This window comes from Nomascus leucogenys, chromosome 6, assembly GCF_006542625.1.
Source record: "Nomascus leucogenys isolate Asia chromosome 6, Asia_NLE_v1, whole genome shotgun sequence".
Classification (NCBI taxonomy): Eukaryota; Metazoa; Chordata; class Mammalia; order Primates; family Hylobatidae; genus Nomascus; species Nomascus leucogenys.
The window spans coordinates 100,361,977-100,388,003 of record NC_044386.1 but is presented as its reverse complement, the minus strand read 5'-3'; the positions used below and the strand labels follow the sequence as shown (position 1 = coordinate 100,388,003).

At 47.3% G+C, this 26,027-nt stretch overlaps 1 protein-coding gene across 3 annotated transcripts in view; it reads right to left on the bottom strand.

The window, feature by feature from the left end:
• CEMIP (cell migration inducing hyaluronidase 1) overlaps nucleotides 1-26,027 on the bottom strand; it is a 179,750-nt gene that overhangs the window by 38,793 nt on the left and 114,930 nt on the right. For 2 of the 3 annotated variants that reach the window (XM_030814900.1, XM_030814901.1), the window contains 7 exons: nucleotides 25,569-25,639; nucleotides 24,521-24,616; nucleotides 23,725-23,846; nucleotides 18,178-18,310; nucleotides 17,241-17,432; nucleotides 6,485-6,660; nucleotides 4,039-4,248 (listed from right to left, as the gene is read on the bottom strand). In XM_030814900.1, coding sequence (XP_030670760.1) covers nucleotides 4,039-4,248; nucleotides 6,485-6,660; nucleotides 17,241-17,432; nucleotides 18,178-18,310; nucleotides 23,725-23,846; nucleotides 24,521-24,616; nucleotides 25,569-25,639 — 1,000 coding nt within the window. The remainder of the gene's footprint in view (nucleotides 1-4,038; nucleotides 4,249-6,484; nucleotides 6,661-17,240; nucleotides 17,433-18,177; nucleotides 18,311-23,724; nucleotides 23,847-24,520; nucleotides 24,617-25,568; nucleotides 25,640-26,027) is intronic. The other variant, XM_030814902.1, reaches the window with a different exon arrangement.

The window sequence follows — 26,027 nt, the reverse complement described above, 5'->3', positions numbered from 1 at the left end:
TTAGGAGTTGAATGAAGCAGGAGAGACAGCAGTGGGTTTGCTGAGCTTGGTGGTGACATTTTGAATTACATTGTTGAGAACCATCACCAAGGCTCAGAGAGAGCAAAAGTTGAGAAGGCCACATTTGTGTCAGGACAGGAGTAAGAAGTAGGAGTTGGTGGAATTTCAGACCACCCTTCCCAAGAGTTGGTGGTGAAGAAAGGGAAAGAGCAAAGGTGGCTGCCCAAGGGGGAATTAGGGATGAGGGAAGCTGTCCTCTGAGGATAAAGGATATCAGAGCCTGTCTACAGGCAGCAGGGAGAGAGGAGCTCATGAGCAAGGGGCTCCCAGGACACTGTAGGATCAACCCAGCACCAGGCTTTAAGGCACTCTTGGCTCTGCACACCTACAAACCCCTCTTTCTCCTGAGCCAGTATCTGCTTGTCTGGAATCTTTTCCTCCTTCAGATCAGGGATGCTGTTAGGAAAAAGGCTTCTGTGACGCTACTGAGTGGCCTCTGCATTCCAAATCAAGATCTCGTCTTTGTCTGTATTTGGCCTCTTTTTGTCCCATCAGCTAAAAACATCTTTCCAAACATAGTCAGCCGTGAGTAAATCCTTCAAGCCAAAATGAAGGAAGCAAATGTAAAATACTGATGGAGATCATCCAGTTCCCAAGGCAGCATCTCCGAATGTGGAAATCTCTGCCCCAGTGGTGGAGCATTTACAGGGTGAGGTGCCAATCCATAAACCCAATTCCCATGCGGGGGATGGCTCTTGGAAATCTTAGGGAAGGGCACTGGAATGTGCTCCGTTACCCTGCTGTCTGTCTGGCTTAAAGAGTTAGAGGCCTGCATTTCATCTAGATTCTAAGCCAGGACAATTTGGTTTTACCTTGGGAAGGCCTCAAGGGCTGCAGACTCCAAATCCTAACTCACCAGCTTGGCCATCAAGCTCAGCCCTGAGTTGAGTGAGGCTGGAGTCCTATGTGGCCACCAGGACCAAGCTGTAACTGGTACTTTGGCCACCTAGTGTCTGGACAATGGCCCTCCCAGTTTGGCAGCTGGCATCCCTGAGAGCCAGGCTGGAGGGAGACCTTGGCATACAGGGCAGCAAGGGTCTTCTGGTTCTGAGAGGTTGTCCAAGGCTCTGGCTACAAAAGTCCACCTCCACTCTGGGTACAAGTGACCCACGTGGCTGCTCCAGATACAGCTCCGTGGGCTACCCCTGATCTGCTGCCTTCCCTCTTGCCCCACGTATCTCTCAATCCCCCAGTCTATCTTCATGAACTCACACTCCTGGCTCAAGGCCTGTGCCATCTTTCCCAGCCTCTCCCAGCTCTCCCAGCTCTCCCAGCTCTCCCAGCCTCTCCCAGCTCTCCCAGCCTTTCCCAGCAATCCCAGCCTCTCCCAGCTCTCTGAGCCTTTCCCAGCAATCCCAGCCTCTCCCAGCCTGCAGCCCTGCCGGGATGCTCACTCTCAACACTGCCCTGCTGGGTGTCCTAGAGTGCCCAAGGCCTCTGCCCCTGCCACCAGCCATTCTTGTACCGCTTCCCCCTTTTCGAGTCCATTGCTGCAGCTGAGACCTGGGCTCAGCGCTCTGAGAAAGGTTTGCTATTCCAAAGACAGCCAAAAACATTTCACAGGCATTTTCTAACTGAACCACCCTGAGAGGAAGCCATCACATTCTCCACAGCACATGTGAGGAAACTGAAGACCTGCCTGGTTAAGTAGCTTGCCAGCGGTCACACAGCAAGTGAGTGAGAAAGCACAGCCACACATCCACACTCAGGGTGTGTGTGTGTGTGTGTGTGTGTGTGTGTGTGTGTGTGTGTGGTGTGGTGTGTATTTTCCCTGAGATTCACAACAGTTTCCATTCAAACTGCTCCAGATCTGTAATTACAGGCTTCCAGTAATCTTAATATCTTTCTTTTTAGTAAAGTTAAATATAGGTGAATTTAAGCTACATTTATGAACAGAACTTCAACAAAAATGCTTAGAACAAGTAAAGCTCCAAAGACTCAGTGAAGCCTGTTATCTTTCCTAACCAATTCTACATTGTTCTCTTCACCATGTATCTTGACCTCCATCACCACCCTGTGTGAGAAAGGTGTGATTGCATCCATTGCACTGGTTCTGCAAATCGCATGGGGGAGCAGGACAGACCTGAAGCCTGCATCCAGGGCAAAGTGTGGGCCACACACTGGGCTCCATGCTTTCCATGTTCTCTGCTTACTCAATCCTGGAAGCAACCATGTAGGGTAAGCAGTGCCATCCTCTCCATTTTACACAAGCACAGAGCGGTAAAATGACTGGCCCAAGATCGCACGGCTTGTAAGTGGCAGAACTCCAACTGCAACCCAGGAAGTCTGGCTCCAGAGCCCATGCGTATCCCTGACATTCTGAATTTATTGTAAATCTTGATGTCTTTCAGCTTCAGCCAGAAAACATTCTCCTTTCCTTTTTCCTTGAGACAGAAAAAAATCCTACATCTTCCAGCAATGGCTCCAGCACAGTCCTCTACCACCTGCTGGGGAGAATCAGCCTTCATGTGTGGACAGCACCTCCACATGAAACCCACTTGCATCTCATTCTTCCTCACGACAGCCCTATGTGTTTGGTGTTGTTTCTCCACTTGACTGAGCATGAAACTGAGGTTCAGAGAGGTTAAGCTACTTGCCCAAGGTCCCACAGCTCACAATCTGTGGATCAAGCCCTTGAACCCAGGCCCCCCTAGACTGGGCTCCAAAGCCAATGATCTCTTCTCTTTACTCAGTGGGAGGTTTTAAATCAGAGCATGTAAAACACAGAAACAACAGACACTCCTTTATAATAGAAGAGTATATTGAATAGAACCACACTAGTGTCACACGGACAGCCTCCTCATTTTCCCATAACCATATGCCTGTTGGTGAGGCTCGCTCTGCTTGGTTTAAAGCAGGGCTTACAAACTCAAATGCCCACAGGGGCCAGCAGGCAATGAAAGGAGTGGCACCGGCCTGGGGGGGTTTACAGTAATTGTAACAGCCATGGTAGGCCCACTGCACACTGGAGAATGCACACCTGTCTTAGCGGAGGCAGCCTTGACTCTGCTCTAAGCCATTGTTGCCATGCAGGGAGGCAGGATGGGTATTGCCAACTCATCCTACTTTTCAAAAGAAGCCAGGAATCCAGATTTTTATGTAGAATCTCTTAATTTTTAAATAATGGAAACTAATTCAAATGTTTCTTTAACAACTCTTTAAGCCAAACAAAACACATCGTGTAGCTGGATTCAGCTTGAAGGGTGTCGTTTTATGACATCCGGTTTTAAAGTTTATAGAGGATATAAAGTGTAGTTCATTTAAAGAAAGTCCAATTTAGTGTAAAATTATCAATTTATTGTAAAAATGTTCAAATGTTTCTCTAAACACAGTATAAGCCAAACAAAACACATCAGGTTGCTAGATTCAGCTTGCAGGGTGCCATTTTGTGATGTCCAGTGTTAAAGTTTATAGAGGATAGAAATGTAGTTCACTTCAAGAAGGGTCAATTTAGTATAAAAATTATTTGTGGAAATCAAGACAAGCCTCTGATACACATGACAATTTGCTAATAAGAGTATTTCTCCCAGTAGCACTTGCTCTGAAGGAACACTTGGTTCAACAGAAGAAAAAAAGCCCATTGTTGTCACCATCTCAAATCCGTTGGGTAGATACCACAGCCGAGTCTTGGCATGACCCCCTGTGTGCAGTTAGCAGAGCTTTCATGCTGTGTGGCCATGGAATGATCTCCAGATTTCATGTGATGCCAGTGAAGCACAGGAAAAACTGGACTCCCAGAAACCACCACAAAGTAATCACTCTCCCATCTCTGCTTGGTACCTTTGGTAAGGACAAACGTCTATTTTCTCCTTCCTGTTTGGTTGGTGATCTGCTCCCAGTTGATATCTTTCTAAAACCTGAGCTAAGGATGGTTGAACCCCCAAAGGCCCTGGATTAAGTGTCTACATCCAAAGAGCCCTCCAGTGCTAACCATCCATGGCCCATCCCCAGAGTTCCCTGAGGGAAGGAGGTTCTTACCAACAAGCCATTGGAGCCATGGACTGTGACGCAGCGAGAGAATGTATGATGGATGGAGAGGTCCCTGATGTATGTGGGTGGGTCATAGCCTCCCCTTTCGTCTACATCACCGGCCAGATGGAAGTGAATCGGGTACTGACCCATCAGCTGCTGTCCCATATGCGTCAGCTCCATGCCCTCCAGATGTGCTGCCTTAAATCCCAGAGCAAACTAGGAGAGGAGAACTGAGAGTCAGAGGAGCCCATGAGATGCTTTGTGATTTCCCTGGCTGGTGCCCATATTCCAAAGATGCAGAGGCATTGTTCTTTGTCAGTCCCCGCCTAGTACTCAGTAAGTCAAAGATATTCTCTGCAAATGGGTTAGAATGCCTGGCCCTTCTTATACTGTGGAAGACAGGCAAGGCACTGCTAATGACAGAGGACATTGTGAGGAACGGAGTGCTTGGAAATGAGATGTTCTGAAGGGCTATGCTATAGCTGGGGCTCACTTTGAACCTCCTTTCCTGTCTCCCAAACCATCAAGTGTTATGAGCAAGGGATAACTCTGAGATAATCTGGAGGAGTGGGCTGGCAAAAAGCATGCCCTATGAGCATGAGGAATCCAGGTTACAGTGAACTATGGAGCAGCAAGAGCCTTTGCCATTGTCTCCCACCTAAGACCTTCTCCTAGTAGAGGGAAAGGGAACACCGACTCAGAAATCTTCATGAGCCCATGTTCTGGTGGCATGTGTGTGAGTGGAGGGGACACCACCGCCACACACTCACTTCACTATATGCATAGAGCCATTCCTTTCAGGCTCAAGAAAACCACTTGACCACACGGAACTCCTACCCTCCAGGTGCTCACCATGAAAACACAGTCTGCAAATGAATCCTGTCAAAAGTCCTAGGCTCAGCTAACCTCTACTAAAGAAGGATAATCTTGGCATGCTAACCATTTCTTCCAAAAATAGGTGTCAACTGGAGTGTCAACTCCAGTAGTGGCTGCCCTGGAGAGCTGTGTTGAGAATGATTCTGAGGGCTAGTTTGAGCTCAGTGGGAAAGAGTCCCCTGATCACTCAGGGACTGCCCTCAGGATTGGAAAGGGGGCTACAGCAGCTTGTGTAACATAGACCTGCTGTTTCTGCTTTAGTATCACTAATGAGTTTCTCAACTGAGGACAGTACTGTCACCTCTGCCCCACCCTATACCCAGGAGATGACGGGATATATGAAGTGTTTTTGGTGGTGATAATGACTGGGGAGCACTGCTAGCATTGAATGAGTAGGGGCCAGGGATGATAGAAATCCTATAATATAGGCCTATGTGACAAAGAATTATCTCACATAAAATGCCAGTAGGGCCCCCATTGTGAATGCTGTAAGTTTCACTCTATTTGTCTCTTCAGTTCCACTACCAAAAAGTCTTATTCTTAAAGTGCATGATATTAGCTTTACAAGAACTGTCTTCACAAAACTCAGAGGTAATATTATGCTATTGGCATTGAAACCAATTACCACATGAAGAAATTTTGGGTATCTTAAGCAAGGCACTTCGCATTGTGGTATAAAAAGAATTCCTCTTTGAGCTTAATACTAGGAAAATGTAAGCACCAATAAATTAGTATCGTTTTTCTATATTGTGCAGTAAGAACCCTGCAGCTCACTATGTCTCTTCTTTGTCTTGACTCTAGCCAAGAAACTCACAGGTAAATTTAATGCTACAACTTCTTTTTGTTGTTGTTTTGTTTTGAGACGGAGTCTCACTCTGTCACCAGGCTGCAGTGCAGTGGCGCGATCTCGGCTCATTGAGCCTCTGCCTCCCGGGTTCAAGCAATTCTCGTCTCAGTCTCCCGAGTAGCTGGGATTACAGGCGCCGGCCACCAGCCCAGCTAATATTTTTATTTTTAGTAGAGATGGGGTTTCACCATGCTGGCCAGTCTGGTCTCGAACTCCTGACTTCAGGTGATCCGCCCGCCTCGGCTCCCCAAAGTGCTGGGATTACAGGTGTGAGCCACTGTGCCCAGCCAATGCTACGACTTCTAGTTCCTCTCACATGCTTATTGTTTTATCTATATGGTAATGGATCTATTGTAAATGTGACCTTTTGCAAGTTAAGTGCTAGTTCTTTTAGGAAGTGATCAGGGCAATAATGAAGTAATCATGAAATAATGAAGACAAGGAATTAAGGCAATGTTGAAACAGTGTGATGTGTATCATGTGGCCGAGAGCAGAGAGCTGTTTGTTGCCGAGTTAGCTCCATCATCTCTCTTATTCCCAAATATTGGTGGGGGGAGCTGCACACCAATGGATAATACATAAGACTTCTCAAACTCCCAGAAGGCGCCCTCCCCTTGATCCCACCTCCTGTTCCCCCACCCTCATCCCTACCAAGAAGGCCCGTCTAGAGGCTGACATCATAGGAACTCTCCTGGTTGGGTTGAAAGGCTCTGCCAGAGAGACACATACCTTGATGTGGCCCCCAAAGGTATCGAAGTCAAAGAAATTGCAGATGTGGTTTCTGTAGGGGTAGCATTTGTCCTCCATCTCCCCCATCACTATGATATTCCGGCTCAGAAGCCCAACCTCTGCCCGCATGTCCACGCCGTCTATCTCCTCCCCGATGTGCAGGTACATTGGTTTCCCTAGGGCAGAAAGGGAGGAAGGTAAACAACAGCAGGCACTGCATGCCCACTGAGTTCCGGGCCCCTGCCAGGTGCTTCCATGGCTGCTGCTTACTCATCGCCATGCCTGGTGTGCACAGTGGTCTCATGTTACAGAAGGATGAAGGTCAGGGAGGTGAAGTCACACGCTTGCATGCAGAGCCAGATCTCACAGTTACACACGCTTAGGTCTGAAGCCCTTGGCAGAAATGGCTAATTGTCCCCTAATATTTGTCTCCTCTTCTGCTTTTCAGTCCTAGACTCCTGCATTTTAGCTGGACACAGGGCCACCCAAGGGAATGACATTTCTCAGTCTCCCTGCAGTTAGGTGTGGCCGTAAGGTTTGAGAAGTGATAAGTGCCACCTCCAGACTGCCCTCCTCTTGCTCTTTCCTGGGGGCTGGCAGGCCAGCCTCGCCCATGCAGGTGAGCACCATGCCCCAGAGATGGCAGAGCAACGGGAGAGAAGAAACCTGGTGTCTGGATGATACCATAGATTGCCAATCTTAGGAATATAAAACAGAACCCCTCTGTCTTTAAAGCCCCTGCTTTACAGCTGTGCAAATTCATAATCTGTTAGAGCAGGCAAATCCCTATTCTGCTTACCTCAGCCTCATGTAGAGTGTGTATCTACAGCCTGGGACTCCAGAAAGAGCCAGATTGGAGCTTCTGCATCCAACACTGTGGCCTGGCTCTAGATGCCTCCACCTAGAGTCACGTGGAGCAGTGAAGAACGGCCTCCACCCGACTCTGTACTGAGCTCCTCACCATCCCCCACCCTTCCTCTGGTGTCGGTGGAGAGGATGCTCTCCCCACTTGTGCGCTGACCCCCAGTCTCACCCCTTTCCATATCCTTAAGGCCCTGGACTCCCTCCACTAGTAATTTCATTTCTTCCTTCATTTGGGCTCCTTATATTCCATTTTCAAACTTCTCTAGACTTTCCCATCCTTAAAAAACAAACAAACAAAAGACCTTTTCCAGTTCTGCTACCCCTCCTAGCAACTGCCAGTCTCTCTCCTGCTGTAATCAGAGCCCCTGAACTTGTGTTTTGCACCTAACCCCTCCGTTTTCTCTCCACTCTCTCCCTCCCATCACTCCACTCAATCTCTTGCCAAATTGCAGTCCCTTCCTCCCGACTCTGTGCAGAAAATGCATCTCAAGAACGGTGCAGGGTGACAGAATTCAAACTTGGGAACTGCCTTTGGTTTCTAGCCCCAAATTCTGCCTCCACAACAATCCCACACTCTTTTATGGAATAAAGAGATCTTAGGCGGGCTCTAAATTCGTTGGGCTCATCACTGAGATTGCTGACCTGGCTTATGGATACTTTCTCTTCCATTTGAGGATGCAATTACAGACAGCAATAACCTCCCATGTGGATTCCCAGCCTGAACCACACCACCTACACGGCTTGGCTTTCACTGTGATATTAACTGGAGCAATGGAGCACCGGCCTCAGCCCCCAGACACTGCCAGTGTTCACATGTGAAGGCCATGGTTATAATTAGCCCTGAGCAACACCCACTCCAGTGACACTGTCCTGCTGTCTCCTCCACAGGAAGAGCTGACTCTTGCCTGCCCCTTCACCCTGCACATATCCTATGTGCCTGCAGTGTTTCTAGGGATGTTTACTGTTTTGGGATTCTGCAGACTCAGGGAGATTGTGGGTGTTTTTTTGAAGTATCTTATTCAAGATGTGAAATTGACACATGGCAAATTCGAGAAAATCTCTCCTGTGGAGTTGGTATTAGTTTCCTATCCTGCAGTAACGAATTACTGTAAACTTAGGGGCTTAAAACAACATAAATTTATTCTCTTATAGCCTTGGGAGTCACAAGTATGAAATGAATCTAACGGGGATAAATCAAGGTGTCAACAGGGCTGGTTCCTCGTGGAGACTCCAGAGAAGAATGTGTTCCTTGCCCTTTTCAGATTTGAGTGGCTGCCTGTGTTCCTTGGCTCATGACCCCTTCCGCCCTCTTTAACGTGCATCACTCCAGTCGCTGCCCCTGTCATCACGTCACTTTCTTCTGACTCCGACCTTCCTATGTCCCTCTTTTAAGGACCCTTGTGATCACATTTGGCCCACCCAGATAATCCAAGATAATCTCCCATCTCCAGAACCTTAATTTATCATATCTGCAAAGTCCCTTTTGTCACATAAGCTAACATTCATGGGTACTGAAGATCAGGACATGAATATATTTAGGGGTCATTATTCCATCTATCACAGAGTCCTCCTTTTTTTGCAGATACTGGGTTGGGTCTTGCCCTGTCACCCAGGCTGGAGTGCAGTAGTGTGATCACAGCTCACTGTAGTCTCGAACTCCTGGGCTCAAAAAATCCTTCTGCCTGGGGATCCCAAAATGCCGGGACTACAGGTGGGTGCCACCACACCCAGCACAGAATCCTTCTTTAAATAAGTGTCAGACATTAAATAATAATCATCTTAGAAAGATTTCATTTACTGCAATGGACTCTTATTCCCTGATATGCAGATGCCAAAAAGCTCTGTGCCCTGCCAAAGGGGTCAGGAGTGGACACCACACGTGGAAGCTGTCAGGCCTTCAGTTTCATCCAGGGTTCTGACACCAACCAGGGGAAATGATATGAAATGAGTTAACTCTGGAGAATGCTGGAGCCCCCTCCTCCAGGGCAGCCCACTGAACATGGCTTCTCATTTGGGCTACAGGGCCATGTGTCTTTACAGTTCTAAGATCCAGAAGCAGGGCTCCCTCCGGCCACCCACAGAAAAACCTCTCCTTCCATCCCTGACTCATCTCCCATCCATCAGCTCTGTGGCCTTCAGTTACGGGGCCTTCCCAGGTATGGGGGGCAGAATCTTTCTGAAATAGAGCTTTGCACTGGCTTCTGAGTGGATCCTGAGAGCACACAGCAAACTTCACCAAGGAAAGGAAGCAGACTTCCCAAACTCCCCAAAGGGTTGAGCATGTTGAGGGAACAGGCACAGAGAGCAACAGGCTCAGTCTTGCCAGGCAGGGGATGGCGAAGAGGTCTCCATGCAAAACTCAGCGCCCCGTTTACCAGTCTAAGGGGTTGACACAGTGAAACTCCAACTCCTGTGGGTTCATCTCTCATCACTCCCACATAACCCTCTTCTGTTCCAGCCAGACCAGACCATCATCCTTCCTTGAACATGCCTTTGCTATTTTACATCTCAGAGCTTTCATGCATCTGAGATGTAATCTCATGTATCTCCCTCTACCTGCAGCAAGCTTTCTCCACTTTGTCCCACTTAGCTCCAGTTTCTCCTTCTCAGTGATGTCCTCCCTGACCACACTCAGTGTTAGTCTTTCCTTCTGGGAGTTCCTGCAGTGCCCAGCAGAGCCAGGAAACCAGGCTGAGCCTCCCCGCCTGCAGGACATTCATCCTTGTCTTCCAACCATCCCTCATAGCACGTGTATCATGGTGCTCTGGGTGCTTCTCTCAACTTGCCAGAATCCAACTTAAAATATGGTGTCCAGGAAGGACACTGACTAGAGGCTTCTGCTCTCGTAGGTGGCCAGAGGACCTTCCTCAGGGATCTGGTCTTGAACGTGGCTGCAGAGGTAAGATAATGTGATGGGGAGGATTGTGACTCTGGAGCCAGACTTGGAGCCAGGAGGGTCAGATTCCAACTCAGCTCACAGCTGTGAGTCCCTGAGCATATTTAAGCTCCTGGAACCTGAGGCTCTTCATCTATAAAATGGAGATAATAATAGCACATACCTCAAAAGTTGGCTGTGATTGTTAAATGAGTTAATCCATGAGATGTGCCTAGAAATTAAGCCCCTGGCATATGGTAGGAGGCTAGTGTAACAGAAATGACACCTGCAGCTGTCACTAGCACCATCCCCAAGGCTCCCACCGCTGGCTTCACACCTATAATAACGGGAGTTGGTAGATAGCAAATTTGGCATCTTTCTTTGTTCCGTAGGGGAAGTTGGGCAGGGTGTAGGAGTGACTGTCAGGTAGGTGGAGGCACTGTGTTTATCAGACTTCTGTCAGCCAAGGAAATATAAGTCAGATTGAGAGCTGCAAGAATATTTCAGTCCCACAGCCGTCTTCCCGGCTACAGAGCGTCCTATCAGAACCTTTTACAAGACCTGGCCGTGGCTGTTAGCTGCGGCAGCCGCCTTATCTGTCCTGCTGCCGCCTTCACTGGCCACTCCCAGGCTGCTATCTGAGAGATGAGGGACAGTGTGTGTGCCTGACTCCCCCGCACCCCATCCTGCCTCAGAATTCTCCCACCAGCCTCCACTCCTCCCTTCCTCCTCAAAGTACTGATACGTGAAGCCCAACCAGGGAAAAGCAGATGTGGCCAAACTAGCCTTGTCTCAAATAATCCAGAAAAGCCATGAGCACCTGGGTGAGTGGGGAGGAGGCCTGGGAAGCAGAGGGGTTCTGCACAATTGCCCTACACAAGGCTGCAGGTGCCGCCCTTCCCTAGTCTTTACTCTGCAGGTGTCCTGCTTCCACAACCCACAGACACCTCTCTACAGAGTACACAGGGTGCTAGGTACGCCGGGGTCAAGAGAAGAAAAAACATCAAGGACCTTCCAATGGAAGGAGCCAGAGTGTGCACATGCCGCTCAGACCTAGCAGGACTCAGTGAGTCTGGTGGAGGGGGAGATGGGGCCTGACCTTCTCAGATCGGGTATGAGGACAAGCCCAGAGGGACTCAAGCTGGAGGGCCCCAGAAAGCAAACTTAAACCCAGGTTCCTCGCAGTCATCTTCAGGTAGAGACTTTGGGAACAAGGGCCTTCACGGAGGGAGAATGAAGCAGTGCGTGTAGCCTTGGAACCAGATAGCTCTGAGTTGGAATCCTGGCTCAGCTGTTGACTTGCTTGACCGACATCAGTGCCACCCACTAGAACTTCCTGTGATAAAGTAAATGCTGTATTGTGGGTTGTCCAGTATGGTAGCCACTAGTCACCGGTGGCTACTGGACACGTGAAACCTGGCTGCTGTGACTGAGGAATCAAATTTTTTTTTTTTTTGAGACAAAGTCTCACTCTTGTCCCCCAGGCTGGAGTGCAATGATGCGATCTCAGCTCACTGCAACCTCCGCCTCTGAGGTTCAAGCGATTCTCCTGCTGCAGCCTCCCAAGTAGCTGGGGTTACAGGTGCCTGCCACCATGCCCGGTTAATTTTTGTATTTTTAGTAGCGACAGGGTTTCACCATGTTGGCCAGGCTGGTCTCAAACTCCTGACCTCAAGTGATCCACCCGCCGCAGCCTCCCAAAGTGTTGGGATTACAGGTGTAAGCCACCACGCCCGGCCAGGAATAGAACTTTTGACTTAATTTAATCCAATTTAGATTTAAGTAGCCACATGTGGCTGGTGGCCACCATAATGGAAATTAAATGTCTAGATATTTAATTTCCATGAGCCTCAGTTTCCTCATTGGTGTCATGAAGAAAACAGTAGCCCCTACTGTATTAGGTTGTTGTGAAGAGTGAACAAGATGGTTTATGTGAAGTACTTGGAATATCCCAGAAAACGAAATTCATGTTAATTCTAGCTAATAGCGGCATTCTTTAAAGGTGTGAGGGGTGTTCACGGGCAAAGTGGGGAGGTGGCAAAGACAACCAGGCAGAAAATCAAGGGAGGAGAGTTCCAACTGCCACACTGTGAGATGTTGGGAATCATAGTGTGGTTGACAAAATTTTGAAATTTTTTTTTAGATGATTCATGCATTTTCATTACTATGTTACCCCCTTCTGTTTCCCATCAGAAAGGCCTTAAGGGAAATGCAAACAGTCCTGTAGAATGAAATCTGGGAGCAGTGAGGAAGGAGGACCCAGGGAGATCGTGTCCGTGTCTGCAGCCAGCCTGGGGAAGAGAAGCCTAAGAGATAGCTGTGTCCCTAGGTGGGTGGGTGGGGCTCACAAAAAAGGGAGAAGCAGGTGGAGTCCTTGATCCTGTCAAGGGGAAGATGGAGAGCCAGAGAATGGGCTTGGGGATGAATAGGAGGAATGTGAGCCCCTCCAGAACAGACAGACACAACACACACACACACACACACACACACACACACACACACACACGCACCCCTACCTGGGGCTTTTCTGGTGCTGTTCACCAGGAGCTGCTGTTTTCATGGGGGCCCCACAGCTCCTGCGCAGGGCAAAGGAGGTGGCCACTCCGAGCCGAATGTCTTTAAGGGAGGGGAGGTAGGCTGGGGTGGGGCTAATGGGAGAACAAGCCCAGGCAGTGCTAACCCCAAGGAAAGTGGGGGCTGTTGAGGTGGGCGCAGCATCTTCTCCACTTATCCTCTCCCGCTTGGTACTCCAGGCTTGGAGCTGCCCCCCTGCATTCTGTCCAGCCTTCAGAGACCTCCAGAAGCAGCTGACCCTGGCAGTCAAACGTGATCAAGAAGAGCAGCTCTCCTGCATGGACACCCCAACCCCACTGTAGGCTGAGGCAGAAAGCTCCGACGCACACAGGTTCTCCATTCTCAGGGCCACCCTCAGCACCACAGCTGCCTTGTCAGGACCTGCTCAAAGTCAGATCTCCCATGCAGGCCTCGGGGTGACCCACCCTGGGGTGCAGATGGGGACTGGTCTGAAGAAACCCCGAGCACCTCTCCCTGGAATGCCCTCCCATCTCCATGCAGGCAAGGGCCCACAGTCAGGCTTTCACCCTCCTAAATAGTCCAAATGCTACCCCAAGTCCATGGATCATCTTATAGTGAGCAGTGACATCAGCTCAGATGGTCTGAATGCCTCTCCTGCCAAGAGTCCAGGGGGACGTCTGACCTCCCAGAGGCTTCTTCACAATTGTCCCTGGGTGACACATAGTCATTCAGTGAAGACCCAAGGGTTTAACAATCATTAGGAACTTGCTTCTCTTGGCTCCCTCCTATAAACACAGATCTAGACAGTCTTTCCCTGCCAGGGGAAATCCAATAGGCTTCTGCCCTTCAGTGACTTCCCTGTGCACTCAGAATAAAGCCCCTAACTGCACCACGGCCCCTCCCTCTCTCTTGAGCCCCATACAGCTCAGCTCTCCCATTCTCTACTTCAGCTACTCCGGCCTCTTGGTAGCTGGAACACCTCATGCACCCCTCAACTTTATGTTCCCCTGTGGCAGTAGTTTTCCCTAGGTAGCTTCTATTCTGTCTCAGCTCAGTCACTCATTCCTCTGGGAAGACTCACATGCCTGTCTGTCTTTGCCAAATCTCCCTTTTCTATACTCCCAGCACCTCCCATATTCCACTTTGATAGCAGTTGTCATCGTTCTATTTTGGAATTCTATTTTGATTGGAACAATACTTTGGTGGATATCTATCTTCACTGCTGAACTGCAGGCTCCCTGAGGACAGGGAATGCATCTGTCTTGCTCACCATGGCATATGCAAGCCTGGCACACTGCCTGGCACATTGTATGTGTTTTCTTTCTCTCTTTCTTTTTTTTTTTTGAGACAGAGTATCACTCTGTCACCCAGGCTGGAGTGCAGTGGCATGATCTTGGCTCACTGCAACTTCTGCCTCCCAGGTTCAAGTGATTCTCCTGCCTCAGCCTCCTGAGTAGCTGGGATTACAGGCACGTGCCACTACACCCGGCTAATTTTTGTATTTTTAGTAGAGATGGGGTTTCACCATGTTGGCCAGGCTGGCCTCGAACTCTTGACCTTGTGATCCGCCTGCCTCAGTATCCCAAAGTCCTGGGATTACAGGCGTGAGCCACCGCGCCGGGCCTGTATATGCTTTCTAATGGCTTGTTGAATACATGATGAAATGCTCCTGCCCACCTCCTCGTGGAGGAAGGGTGGGGCAAGGCCACCTGCCCAGCCTAAGGGTGGGGGAAGTGTGCAACATGCACACGCACAGAGATGGCATCCACACCTTGAGGCACTGGAGACATGCAGAGAAATAGCTGCAGGCCTATGACAGACCTATGTTCATTAATAATGATGATAGCCGGGTGTGGTGGCTTATGCTTGTAATCCCAGCACTTTGGGAGGGCTGAGGAGGGAGGATCACTTAAGCCCAGGATTTCGAGAACAGCCTGGGCAACATAGTGAGGCTCTGTCTCTATAAAGAAATAACAATAATAATAATGATAGAAATAGTTTGTTTCCCTCTCACTACAACACCCTCTACCTGCATGTCCCAAAGGAACAGAATTGGTATAGATTGCTGTTAGCCACACCCCTTCCTCCTTTCCCATCTTTAAGCATAGCTGCTAAATTATTGCACTAATGATAATAATAAGAGCTAACATTCATTAAGCACTTACTGTGTGCTAGGCAATATTGTAAGTGCCTCACATATACAAACTCCTTTAATCCTCACAACAATCCCATGAAGTAGTCACAATCATTATCTCCATTTTACAGATGAGGAAGCTGACATAAAGAAAGATTACGTAATTGTCTAAGATCATACAGCAAATAACTGGCATTCCTGGAACCCAAATTCCAGGTGTCTGGTTCCAAAGCCCACATTCTTTATTCTATTCTGCCTCTGCCAAACAAAACCCAAACCAAAAATGTCTTCTTCAAAACGTCTTCATAGAATGTGACCAACAGCATGTCCCCCATCTACTATTAGGAGTCAAACTGCAAATAGCCCCACACAGAGCATCTTTGCATAAAACTGCTCCCAGCATTGCTGCTCACATTGTTGTGAATATCTTTCTTATGAAAACCGCTGTGGCAAATTCCTCAGTGGCTCAGAGCTAAGGGAAAGTTGTCCCTCTTGGTCTTCTGGGCTCCTTGTTGCCTTCCTTTCAGTGGATAATGATAGTTAAGTAATTTGTGAAGTTGCTTTCTTTGCTCTGGCTTCCAGATAGCTTAGAGATAAAGTTTATTGTCTATTTTAGTATCTTCTGCTCTTCTGCTAATCTCAGTCACCTCCCCCTCTGCTTTTGCTGAATTTATTCTCCTTCCATCTTTTTTATCCTCGTTGCCAGATTTACTTGGACTTGTGTTTATGGTAAGATACCCCGAAACCTTTTTCAAATATTGTCATTTATAAAAGCAGACTCTGTTACTTTGTCAAGGAACAAACGTCTAGTCATCCCGGCCTCTACCCACAAGCTGCTACTTCTTTCCCTCTCTTTAGCTACATTCACCAAATTACCATTTCCCTCCAAAACATGTAAGCCTTCTTTTTCAGGGTCTGAGGTGTAAGGTGGGCACCCTGACATCACAGCCGCATTGTTTGTGGACTGCCTCCGCCACATGACCTCCAGGGTCCGCCTCCCCAGTGGGTGAGAAAAGGGGACTGAATTCCATCAATGTTCTCAGATTTTTTAAACTTTGCCTCCACAGATTCTTCTGCAAGCACATCTCAGGCAGCCAAAAAGATTGTGTTGAATTTTATGTTCTGTGGGTTTCTTTCCAAAATAATAGATATGGTGAGTATATTGGATATGCTTTCTCAATCCATGGTCTTTCTCCGAACCCCATATTCTAATACTCCTCCAGGTGCTACGGTCCTGTAGCATGTGATATTTTTAACACCCCTTAAGTGCTGATTCCCCTTTCTTCTGGTAATACATCCCAATTTTCCTTTGGGGAACAGCCATTTATCCACTTGATGCAGTCTTAGAAGAACTTTCAATGACCGTTCCTGCCTTTCCTAGCCAAAGGGTGAGCACACAAGCCACCAGCCCAAGCAGATGCTCTCTCCCTGGAAGGTGACTTTTGAGCACTATGTCCCAGGGCCTAAGCATGGTTCTTAAAGATGATGCCTTAAGGATGCAGTCCTTAGTTCCTGCTACCCAGATATCAGAAGCTACCCTGTTCCCTGTCCTTTTGGAGGTTAGTTATTCAGCTTCTCCTTTAGTTCTCCAAGTTGAATAGCCTCTCAATAAATTCCTGTTTTGCTTAAGATAGTCAAGTTGGATTCTGTTGCTAACAACCAAAGAACTCTAATTGATACGTAACTCCCCCTACTAAGAATAATTGACCTGGATTATATTTGAAGTCTCTTTTTACCTTCAACAATCTGTGATTCCAGTAACCTCCAATAACATAAATTACAGGACATCTAAATCAAGATTTAGGAGAAGAAAAAGAAAAACCCCAAACTCACAGATACAAGAGATTAAAAATTTTGTAGTAGGTTGAATAACTGTCTAACAAATATTCACTTCCTCCCCCTCAAACTGGTGAGAGACATATGCTTCCCTAGCCTATTTGTGTTGTGCTTTACCATGTGACTTACTTTAGCCAATGGAATGTGAGTGTGAGAATGTGCCATCTTTGAGCCTAGGCCTTAAGAGTTCTGTGTTTCTGTTCACCACTAGGAGTTTGCAATCTCCCCCATGAGAAGAACATGTTTTGGGAAGAATGGGAGTCACATGGAAGTGACTTGAACCCAACTCTCAGCCTGGAGTCAGGCTCAGTCTAGAGAAGCTGATCCCTAGACAACCTGCAGATACATGAGTAAGAAATAAAGACCTGTCATGAGGTTTTAAGATTTTTTTTTGTTATGCAGCATATTACAGCCATAGCTGACTGATACAGATTTGTTGTAACTTCAGTTTACTTTAAGCCTAACAATTTTCAGATTCATCCAGTCTAGGAAGGGATTAGTAAAAGTCCTACCTGCCACTTTGACCTGGTTGGGGGCGCAGGATCTGCAGGGAAGCACCTGGAACTCTTCTGCCTGGTACATGGAGTAATCAGTACTGGCAATGACCAGGGTATCTCCAGGTTTCCATGACTGTACATTATCCTCCAAGTTCAGAATGGTGCTGTTCACATTGGTGTCAATGGTGACTGTGAGTTTGGGCCTCACTGTAACCCAAAACAGGAAAGACTGAGATAGAGCCCTTTGCTCTTGGCAAACTTTTGGCTACCTCTTTTTTCCCTTCCCCTCCCTAAATAACTAAATGCCAGGTTTGCCTATCCAAAACCCAAATCACTGGCTTGCGCCATCCCACTCTTGGTAAAGGGTTTTGAAGTCAACAAAACCCTACCAGAAAAGAGCCATTCATTAGCTCTGGGTGGGGGAATTTTCCACTAACTTCTTAGCTGGAGTTAAATGTGGCTGCCTCACCCCACCCACTTTGCTCAAGATGTAAAACAAATATAGTTCCTCTCAACTATTATTTTCGGTAGCCATAAACCTCTCCCCCTAAACTTTCATTCCTAATGACTGCCTTCTGGAGATGGCCAAGTGCCTCCGAGAACAACCCAACCATTTCCAATCTCTTCTAACAAGCACCTTAGGAACTGGGTTTAAAATAATAGCACCCAAAGAGGCAAAGAGCTGCACATCTCTGCAGGGGAGAACAGCTCTATCCATCTGTACCTTGACTGTCTTAGACTAGGCCTTTCCCCTTCCTGAAAGGCTTACGGGCAGGGTGGGGTTCTGCTGTCTCCTGCCAACTCCAAGGATCCTCCCACTGCTCCCGTGTCACAGAAGTGCTCTCCTTTGGGAGCACTGTCTCACTGAGAGGTCTGGAAGTTGCCTGCATAGCTGCCAGTTCAAGAAACCAAGCCATAGTTGCATCTGTGTCCCTGACAAGGGGCTGCTTACCAGGCTTCCCACAGAGGAACCGCACACGGTAGCTCCGGCAGGCTCTGCCCCGGTCGTAGCAAGCAAACCTATAATCCTGGCCTTTTTTGTAGACAACCTCGGTGCTGAGGTTAACTCCATCCATTGTAGTGGCCTGGGAATGACACACAAATTACAGAGCAAAGTCTTTTTTTTATAAAGAAGGAAGGTGATGATTAATGTTCTAAACATATACTCAGAAGTCTAAAATTGTCCCTGTTGCAACACTATTTACAACGGCCCGAGATGATTATCCCAGTGATTGCCCCCATCAGTTTTGTTATAAGAAAGACAGCCTAAAGTCTTGGAATAGAAAAATGCCTGGCCTGAGGTCCTACAGTACTCAATATCGAAACCAGTGATCTACTGCTTATGGCTGGGTGAACATTTTACGGAGCATCTACAATAAGTAGCCACTCTTCTAGGATCTGGGCTGGCCATTTTTTACAATTTGCACCACCACTACCAGCACCATGAACAGCAGCCAACAGTCCAAACATGGTTCCGCATCCCATGGGGAGGAGTCTTTAAAAAATACTCATGCCCAGTCCCCATCCTCGGAGTCTCAGATTTGATTGTGTCTGGGGTGCAGCATGGACATCTGGACTTTTAAAAGTTGCCCAGGTGATTCTAATGGGCAAGACAGTTTGAGAACCACTTGTGTAGTTATAAAGCTAGATGTTTACCTATATTATCTCATTTCATCTTCATAGCAAAACTATCAGGCTGCTGTTAGTTTTACAGATAAGGAAACTCGTCCTCAGAGAGGTTCAGTCACTTACCCAGGATCACAAAGCCAGTAGGTGGCAGAGCTAAAACTTGAACCCAGACTTATGTAACTACAACGCAACACTTCTAAGCCCCATCCACTCTTGCCCTAAGGCAGAAGCCGCCTAATGTCTTTTGTTCAAATGTCTGCCTCCTCCCACCACATGGTGGGCTCTGGGAGGGCAAAGAGCTGGTTTTTGCCCCCTTGTCCCCAGCATTCAGCCCAGGGCCTGGCACAGAGTGAGGTCTCAGTGGATGAGGGCTGGCTGGTGAGCAGCTACAAGGCCAGGTGGAGAATTTAGGGAGCAGGCTTCCAGGGAGGGCATGATCCCTGCCAGCTGGGGCCCATCCCAGAGCCAGGGTGTGTCTGCATCCTGACCATGACTATCATTCAGAGACATGCAATTTAGAGCAAGGGCTGCAGCTGCTGTCATCTTTGGCATAGAGACCAAAGGGACCAGACTGGGGTAATAAGGAAGGAAAGTATAGCCAATCAAAAAAAAAAAGAGGAGACTTTTTAGGAAACATTGTTTTAAACCCAGCAGATCCGTTATCTTTGGCTTGAAAGAAGAGCCATGTGGATGTGAGTTCAGCCACAATTAAAACTCAGTCATTTCCTGCAAAAACACACTCACACCCACTATCTCAGGTGGTCTCTGCAGTAGCCAGAGAGACAGGGGTTGCAAACTTGCTTTTAGATGGAGGTCAACGCTGATGCTTAGAGGGGTTCAGATGTAAGCTCAAGGTCAGTTAAGGTAAGCCCAGCTCCTCGGGCCTCCTGACATTTTCCCCTGAGGCTAGCATGTTCTTCAATGGGAGACCCCATAAGATTGAGAACTGAGCCTGAAAACATCATGGAAGGGGGCTGGAGATTTTTTCCAGGTACAACATCCAACAATAATTCCAGGAGAACGTCTACTCAATTCTGCTGTTTCTTCTTTTTGTCCTTTTTCTAACCTGAAGGATGATCTCAGTTTGGGAATAAGAAGAGTAAAAGGAATCCATCATCATTCAGAGAAACAGATCTTTAAGTAGACTTGAGTTTACTATTATTCTTGATAATAATAAATTTTAACAAAATAATTATCAATATTATAACTAATAGTAAACTTATTTTATTTCATTTCATTTCATTTATTTATTTATTTTGAGACACAGCCTCACTCTGTTGCCCAGGCTGGAGTACAATGGCGCCACCTCAGCTCACTGCAACCTCCACCTGTTCAAGCGATTCTTCTGCCTCAGCCTCCCGAGTAGCTGGGATTACAGGTGCCCGCCACCACACCCAGCTAATTTTTGTGTTTTTAGTAGAGATAGGGTTTCATCAGGTTGGCCAGGCTGGTCTCAAACTCCTAACCTCAATTGATCCACCCAATTTGGCCTCCCAAAGTGCTGGGATTATAGGCATGGGCCACCAGTCCAGCCAATAAATTAATTTTAAATAATAAAAAACGTGTGGGCCACTTTTCGGTCTGCACACTTCATTGCACTGAATCCACAAAACATGCCCATGAGGAAACAATTATTATCCCTATTTTTACTGTGAGGAAACTGAGGCACTAAGTAACAAGACTGTGAGTGAGGTACCCAGGGCACAAAATTTAAGACAGCACCCACTCTTAGGGTCATGCAAGTGCAGAGTTGGCACTGGAGGGAGCGGGCTGCCTTAAATTTTGCACCGTGGGCACCTCACTTGCTGATATGCCAAAGCTCACAAGTGGTAGAGCTGTGATCGCTCTGGCTAGCTTAGATCTCTCTGGCTTCAAAATATGTTTTCGTTACCATCAGGCCGACCTCTAGCCACTGCACCAGCTGCTGTGGGGAACACACAGACTGCCTGATGTCCCCAAGGAAATCTGAGTCCAGTAGATCCCACTGGCCTTGAAGGGTGGCTGGGTTTTAAGAGAGAAGGTGGGAGGCAAGAGGATTTTCAGCCAAGGAGAACCGAACGAAGGGCAAGACATAGAAACAGTGTGTTTTTGTTATTATTATTTTTTTCAGAATCACAAAATATCAGATCTTGGAAAAGCTTTTCTTAAGGTCAACTGTGCAGTCTTGCTGCTTCCTCTTTCTTCCCAACCTGCCTCCTCCAATCTTGCCTAGATTGCAAATGTCCTTGACACTCGCTGGCCCAGAGGATCTGGCTATGTCAGTGCGTGGCAGGTATCCCGGGACCCACTATGTATGACACGGAGTTGGGCACTGGGGGCAGGCACAAGCAGGAAGAGGAGCACGTAAGAGCTCAGGGCCCGGGGAGGTGAGAGGCACCAGGTGACCAGAGAAAAACTGCATTTTTGCAATAGTGGCAAAAATAAGCATGTGGGGAGTTCTGTTTCATTTTAGTCTCTCCCTGGGTTAATTAACTAGGGCATTTAGCTTTTGGCTGATGCATTTGTCACCTGCTAAAAATGAGGAAATCCTGCTTCTCTCACCTCTTGTGAGCGTAGACAAGACTAGCTTTGCTTTTCTGGCCTTGGAAACATCCAGGAGCATATTCTACATCACCATTTTTACCTTTGATGAGTATGAAGAGATGCTCTAGCTAAGTCTGGGGATGAACATTGATTAAAGATTGGTGGCGAGAATTAGGAGTAAGCCTGATCTCTCCAGCGTGGCAACACCTTCTCTTTGGTAGAGATGGAGGTTTGAATTCACCCTTGGAGGCACATGACTCTTATCTTTTAGATGACCATCTCAATAGACCTTGGTTTTGCCAAGAAAAAGCCAAAGGTCTTATTATGGAATTGGGAGTTCTGAATGCTTTCATTGTGGGAAGACTTCCCTAAGCTTCTGAGTAAGGGGACCACACTGCTGTTGAATCTTCTGTTCTCTGAACCTCAAATAATGGAGAACTTGAATTTGGGGAATGTATTGCCAAGGGAACTCTTTTTGTTAGAAGAAAACTAGGTCTTGCAATATGGCAACAGACTAATAGTTATAGAGTGTAGGGTTGGGTCCCTATGAAGGTCTTGGCTTATGGAGCTCTCAGCCTGGGTTTAATTGTGTTTTGGGACACTCTAGGAAGGGCCTGTGTCTGTGCTGGGAGAAAAGTAAATGCAAGAGTGGGGAATGTCTAAGGAATGCTGTTTTCCTGGCACTGAGAGGTGGTCTTCCAATCAACAGTGTCTGGAGCCAGATGACTGGCAGAGCAAACACCAGGAAAGATTTGTAGACCATGTTAGCATTCCTTGAGCATTTCCAGAAGTATTTGGAGAGGGGAGGTTGGTGAAGAGCTAGACTTCCTGTGGTCAAGTGAACTGGAGGGATAAGATTATGGCTATTTCAGAATTAAAGCTGGAACATTCAAGGTTATGAGAGAAAATTAAAATTAAATCTGGAAAGAATGTGCTGTGGGGGATCAGTGCTTTTTGATTCTGTTGGACCCAAGGAGAATCTGCAACTTGAAACTTAATCTGGGTAAATCCTTCTCAATAACATTGAAGGCATGTGAAGGGAAGAGCCTCAGCCAAATAATGAGAATGTTTTCCTCAGCCTTTGCTAAGTGCAGAACAGGGCTCCTCCCTTGGATAAGTGGTCCTTCCTACAGTGCAAGACAGAGGGCAGGAGTTCTGCCCAGATGGCGTGGTGGGGTGAAAGCACAGACAGATGGCCTGGGACTCGAGCTGACCTGGGACCTAAGCTTTGATATTCTAGGAAAAAGTGTTGTACAAATGTGGTAGCTATTTTTATTGGCTGAAGGAGGATAAGATGGGTGGAGATGGCCTTTCTCAAATGCTTTTTTTTTTTTTTTTTTTTTTTTTGAGCCAGAGTCTTGCTCGGTCACCCAGGCTGGAGTGCAGTGGTGCGATCCCAGCTCCCTGCAACCTCCACCTCCTGGGTTTAAGCAATTCTCCTGCCTCAGACCCCTGAGTATCTGGGACTACAGGCACCCGCCACCACACCAAGCTAATTTTTTTTTTTTTTCGTATTTTTGGTCGAGAGGGGGTTTCACCATACTGGCCAGGCTGGTCTCTAACTCCTGACCTCAAGTGATCTGCCGACCTTGGCCTCCCAAAGTGCTGGGATTACAGGCATGAGCCACTGAGCCCAGCTCAAATGACTTCTAATTCTCTATCAAGCATTTAAGCAGCCTCAAATCTTGTCTTGGAATGAGACTGGGCATAAGGAAATAAATCTCATTTACCTTGCCTATTTCTTCTGTCTCTCCTGTTGTTCCCAAAGCCTAGTATCCCACTGGCTCAGCTGGTTAATGGTGAGGCTTATGTATTTATTCAACACTCTCTTGATGGAGCCAACTGAGAACATCAAGGTCCCCTTCAGATGGAATTAACTCCAAGTGAAGATTTTGAGCAAACACCGTCCATTCTATGAATGCTGGCTTTGATTTAGCTCAGTCGAGAATAAGGCCTTGCGTGTGTTCTCCATCTGGGCTGGCCTGGCCTGCACCCCAAATCCTAGCTGCATCCTGTGCACTCAAAGTCCCTAAGGAAATCGACTGGGAAGTGAGGCTGGGGAGGCCAAACCCACCCCTGTGATGGGGACACACTCAGTCATGGCTGAAGAAGCGAGTTAAAGAGAAGGAACTCAGAAGCTGGACCCAGGAGAGAATCTGAACCCTGGCTTTTGGGCAGATAGTAAGCCTCTGCTTCAGTCTCTAAAGTGGAAACACTCTTTGGCTGACCTACCTCACAGGAGGGCCGTGAGAATCACAGCACCCAAGTGACAAGAATGTCTGTGATCTATAGAGTCTTCTTCAAAACAACACGTTTCTATTTTCTATTTTTGCTGTGAGTTTGGTACCTGTATATCAATGGGACGATTGCAGATTTTTCCTGGGTGAGCTTTCCAGAGGTCTGAAATTTTCTCCCCACCTTTAGTCTGAGATACTTTATCATGATCGAACCACTCCGTCCACTCCACATCTAGGCAGAAAGCAAACAGCACAGTCAGACAGGAGGTTGTCCGTGAGGGCAAGTCACACTCAGTGCTGTCTCCAAGCATCCTCAGCACCATGGGAACGGAATACTATCTGTCCGTGGTTGCACCAGGCTGGGGCATGGGTGGCTCTAATCAATCGGCCTACACTCCCAAGTTTTAATTAAAAAAGGAGTTTCTCTTAATGAGTTTCTTACTTTTATAAAAGCAATTTATATTCTTTGTTATTGCAAAAGCAAATTAAAGAGAAAAGAAAGAAAATCCATCTGTAAACCCATTATGCAAGGACTGCAACTAGGATTGCTGCTTTCTGCAATCCCTGCGTGTGGGCTCTTTGAAGGGCAGGTTCTATTCCTATCTGCATTTCCTGTTCAGTGCCATTGCCTGCCACATTAAAGATATTTCATGAACTCAGCTGAATGCCGCAGACCCTGACTGAGGTGAAATTGAAATCTTAGCCAGAGGAGAACATCCTTCTGGGCTATGGTCTAAAGTGGCTTGTCTAATTAAAGACAACTTTCGGTTGCACATTTTTAGTTGATTCTGCAAAAATTAAAGTAGTCCTACTGGTATAAGAGATAAATCCTAGTTCTGCAAAGACAGTGATTTCTGGTCTTCTATCCCACTCTTAGATGTCACCAAGTTGTCTGAAACTCCTCACCTTGAACCCACTCGCTGGACAAAGAAACATTGAAATATTCGCCATGCTCAGTCTGGAACAATTTGAATACCCGGGCAGCAGCAGAGCCTCGATGTCCTGTCAGAGAAACGAGATCTTTTAGGAGCTGGACAGACCCCTTAATTCAAAAAGTTGTGATTCCAAGGCAAGGAAACCCCCCTACACACATGGACATTGACTCATTTCTTTAAAAATATTTTTTTAAGTAGATAAAAGAAAATTAGGACATTCGTTCACTTGGGAAGCAGATTATCATCCATTCTTTTGTTTCAGTTTTGAAAGTTTAGTTCCAGCCTCCCAACAAATTCAGATTGTAGAGCTCTAGCATGTCTCATGGTCTGAATTCCTCCTTGGCATTAGAACTGCAGCACTTCCCACAGCCTTTGCTGGGCAAAGGAGGCTACCATTGTGTCCTGAAGGCCCATCTAAAGTGTCATTTTAGCTCTTTTTTATTTTAAATTTTTTTGAGATGGGATCTGTCTCTGTCGCCCAGGCTGGAGTGCAGTGGTGCAATCTCCTCCCAAGTAGCTGGGACTACAGGCGCCCGCCACCATGCCTGGCTTTTTTTTTTTTTTTTTTTTTTTTTGTAATTTTAGTAGAGACACGGTTTTACCATATTGGCCAGGGTGGTTTCGAACTCCTGACCTCAAGTGATCCACCCGCCTCAGCCTCCCAAAGTGCTGGGATTACAAGCGTGAGCCACCACACCTGGCCTCATTTTAGCGCTGAAAGTACCACCCCTGCGGGCTCTATCTCAGTTCTTATCTTTTCTATGCCAATTCTAGGTTTTTGATTAAATCAATGAAGATTTCCATGAAAAGGTAAATATTATTGCAAGTGATGGGCCTTTGGCCAGCATTGGCCTTTGCCACTTCCATGTAAGGTGGCCAGTTAAGCGGCTGCTCTCTCATCTAGGCGTTGGGAGCTGGGCAATCATGCTCAGAGAAAAGTGAGCTGTTCAGAAAAGCCCTGCACCTCTTGGTCAGAGAGACACTGGAGGGAATCAGGCCTCCAGCCAGCTATGTATTACCATGATATTCAATATGGTCTTCCACTGAAGAAGATGGATTTCCTTTCACAGTTAGAAAACTCCAAGGGTGTCTGAAAAAAGAAAAAAATAACAAAAAGGAAAGTTCTGCACGAGTCTGAACCTGCACAGGGTGTGGGGGGATGGGGCAGAGTTGAAGCAGCGTCAGGTGAAAGAGGGTCCCTCCCTGCTGTTTGGGGGAAATTCATTCACTTGCTGGGCTTCTCTTCTCCAGAAGCAGCACCTTTCTTTACAAGCACTCCTCTGGGCTTCCTCGCTCCCTGGCCTGCCTGATGTTTGCTCCCTGTGAGCCTCTTCAGCTCCATTCTGGCAGAAGATGGGAGTATGAATCACAAATAAACAAACAAGCCAACAGACCTACCATACCACCCGCCAAGCTCAATTATGTCCTGAAGCAAGTGCTTGGATACCTTCAGGAAAATATGTTCCAAGAGAGAAAGG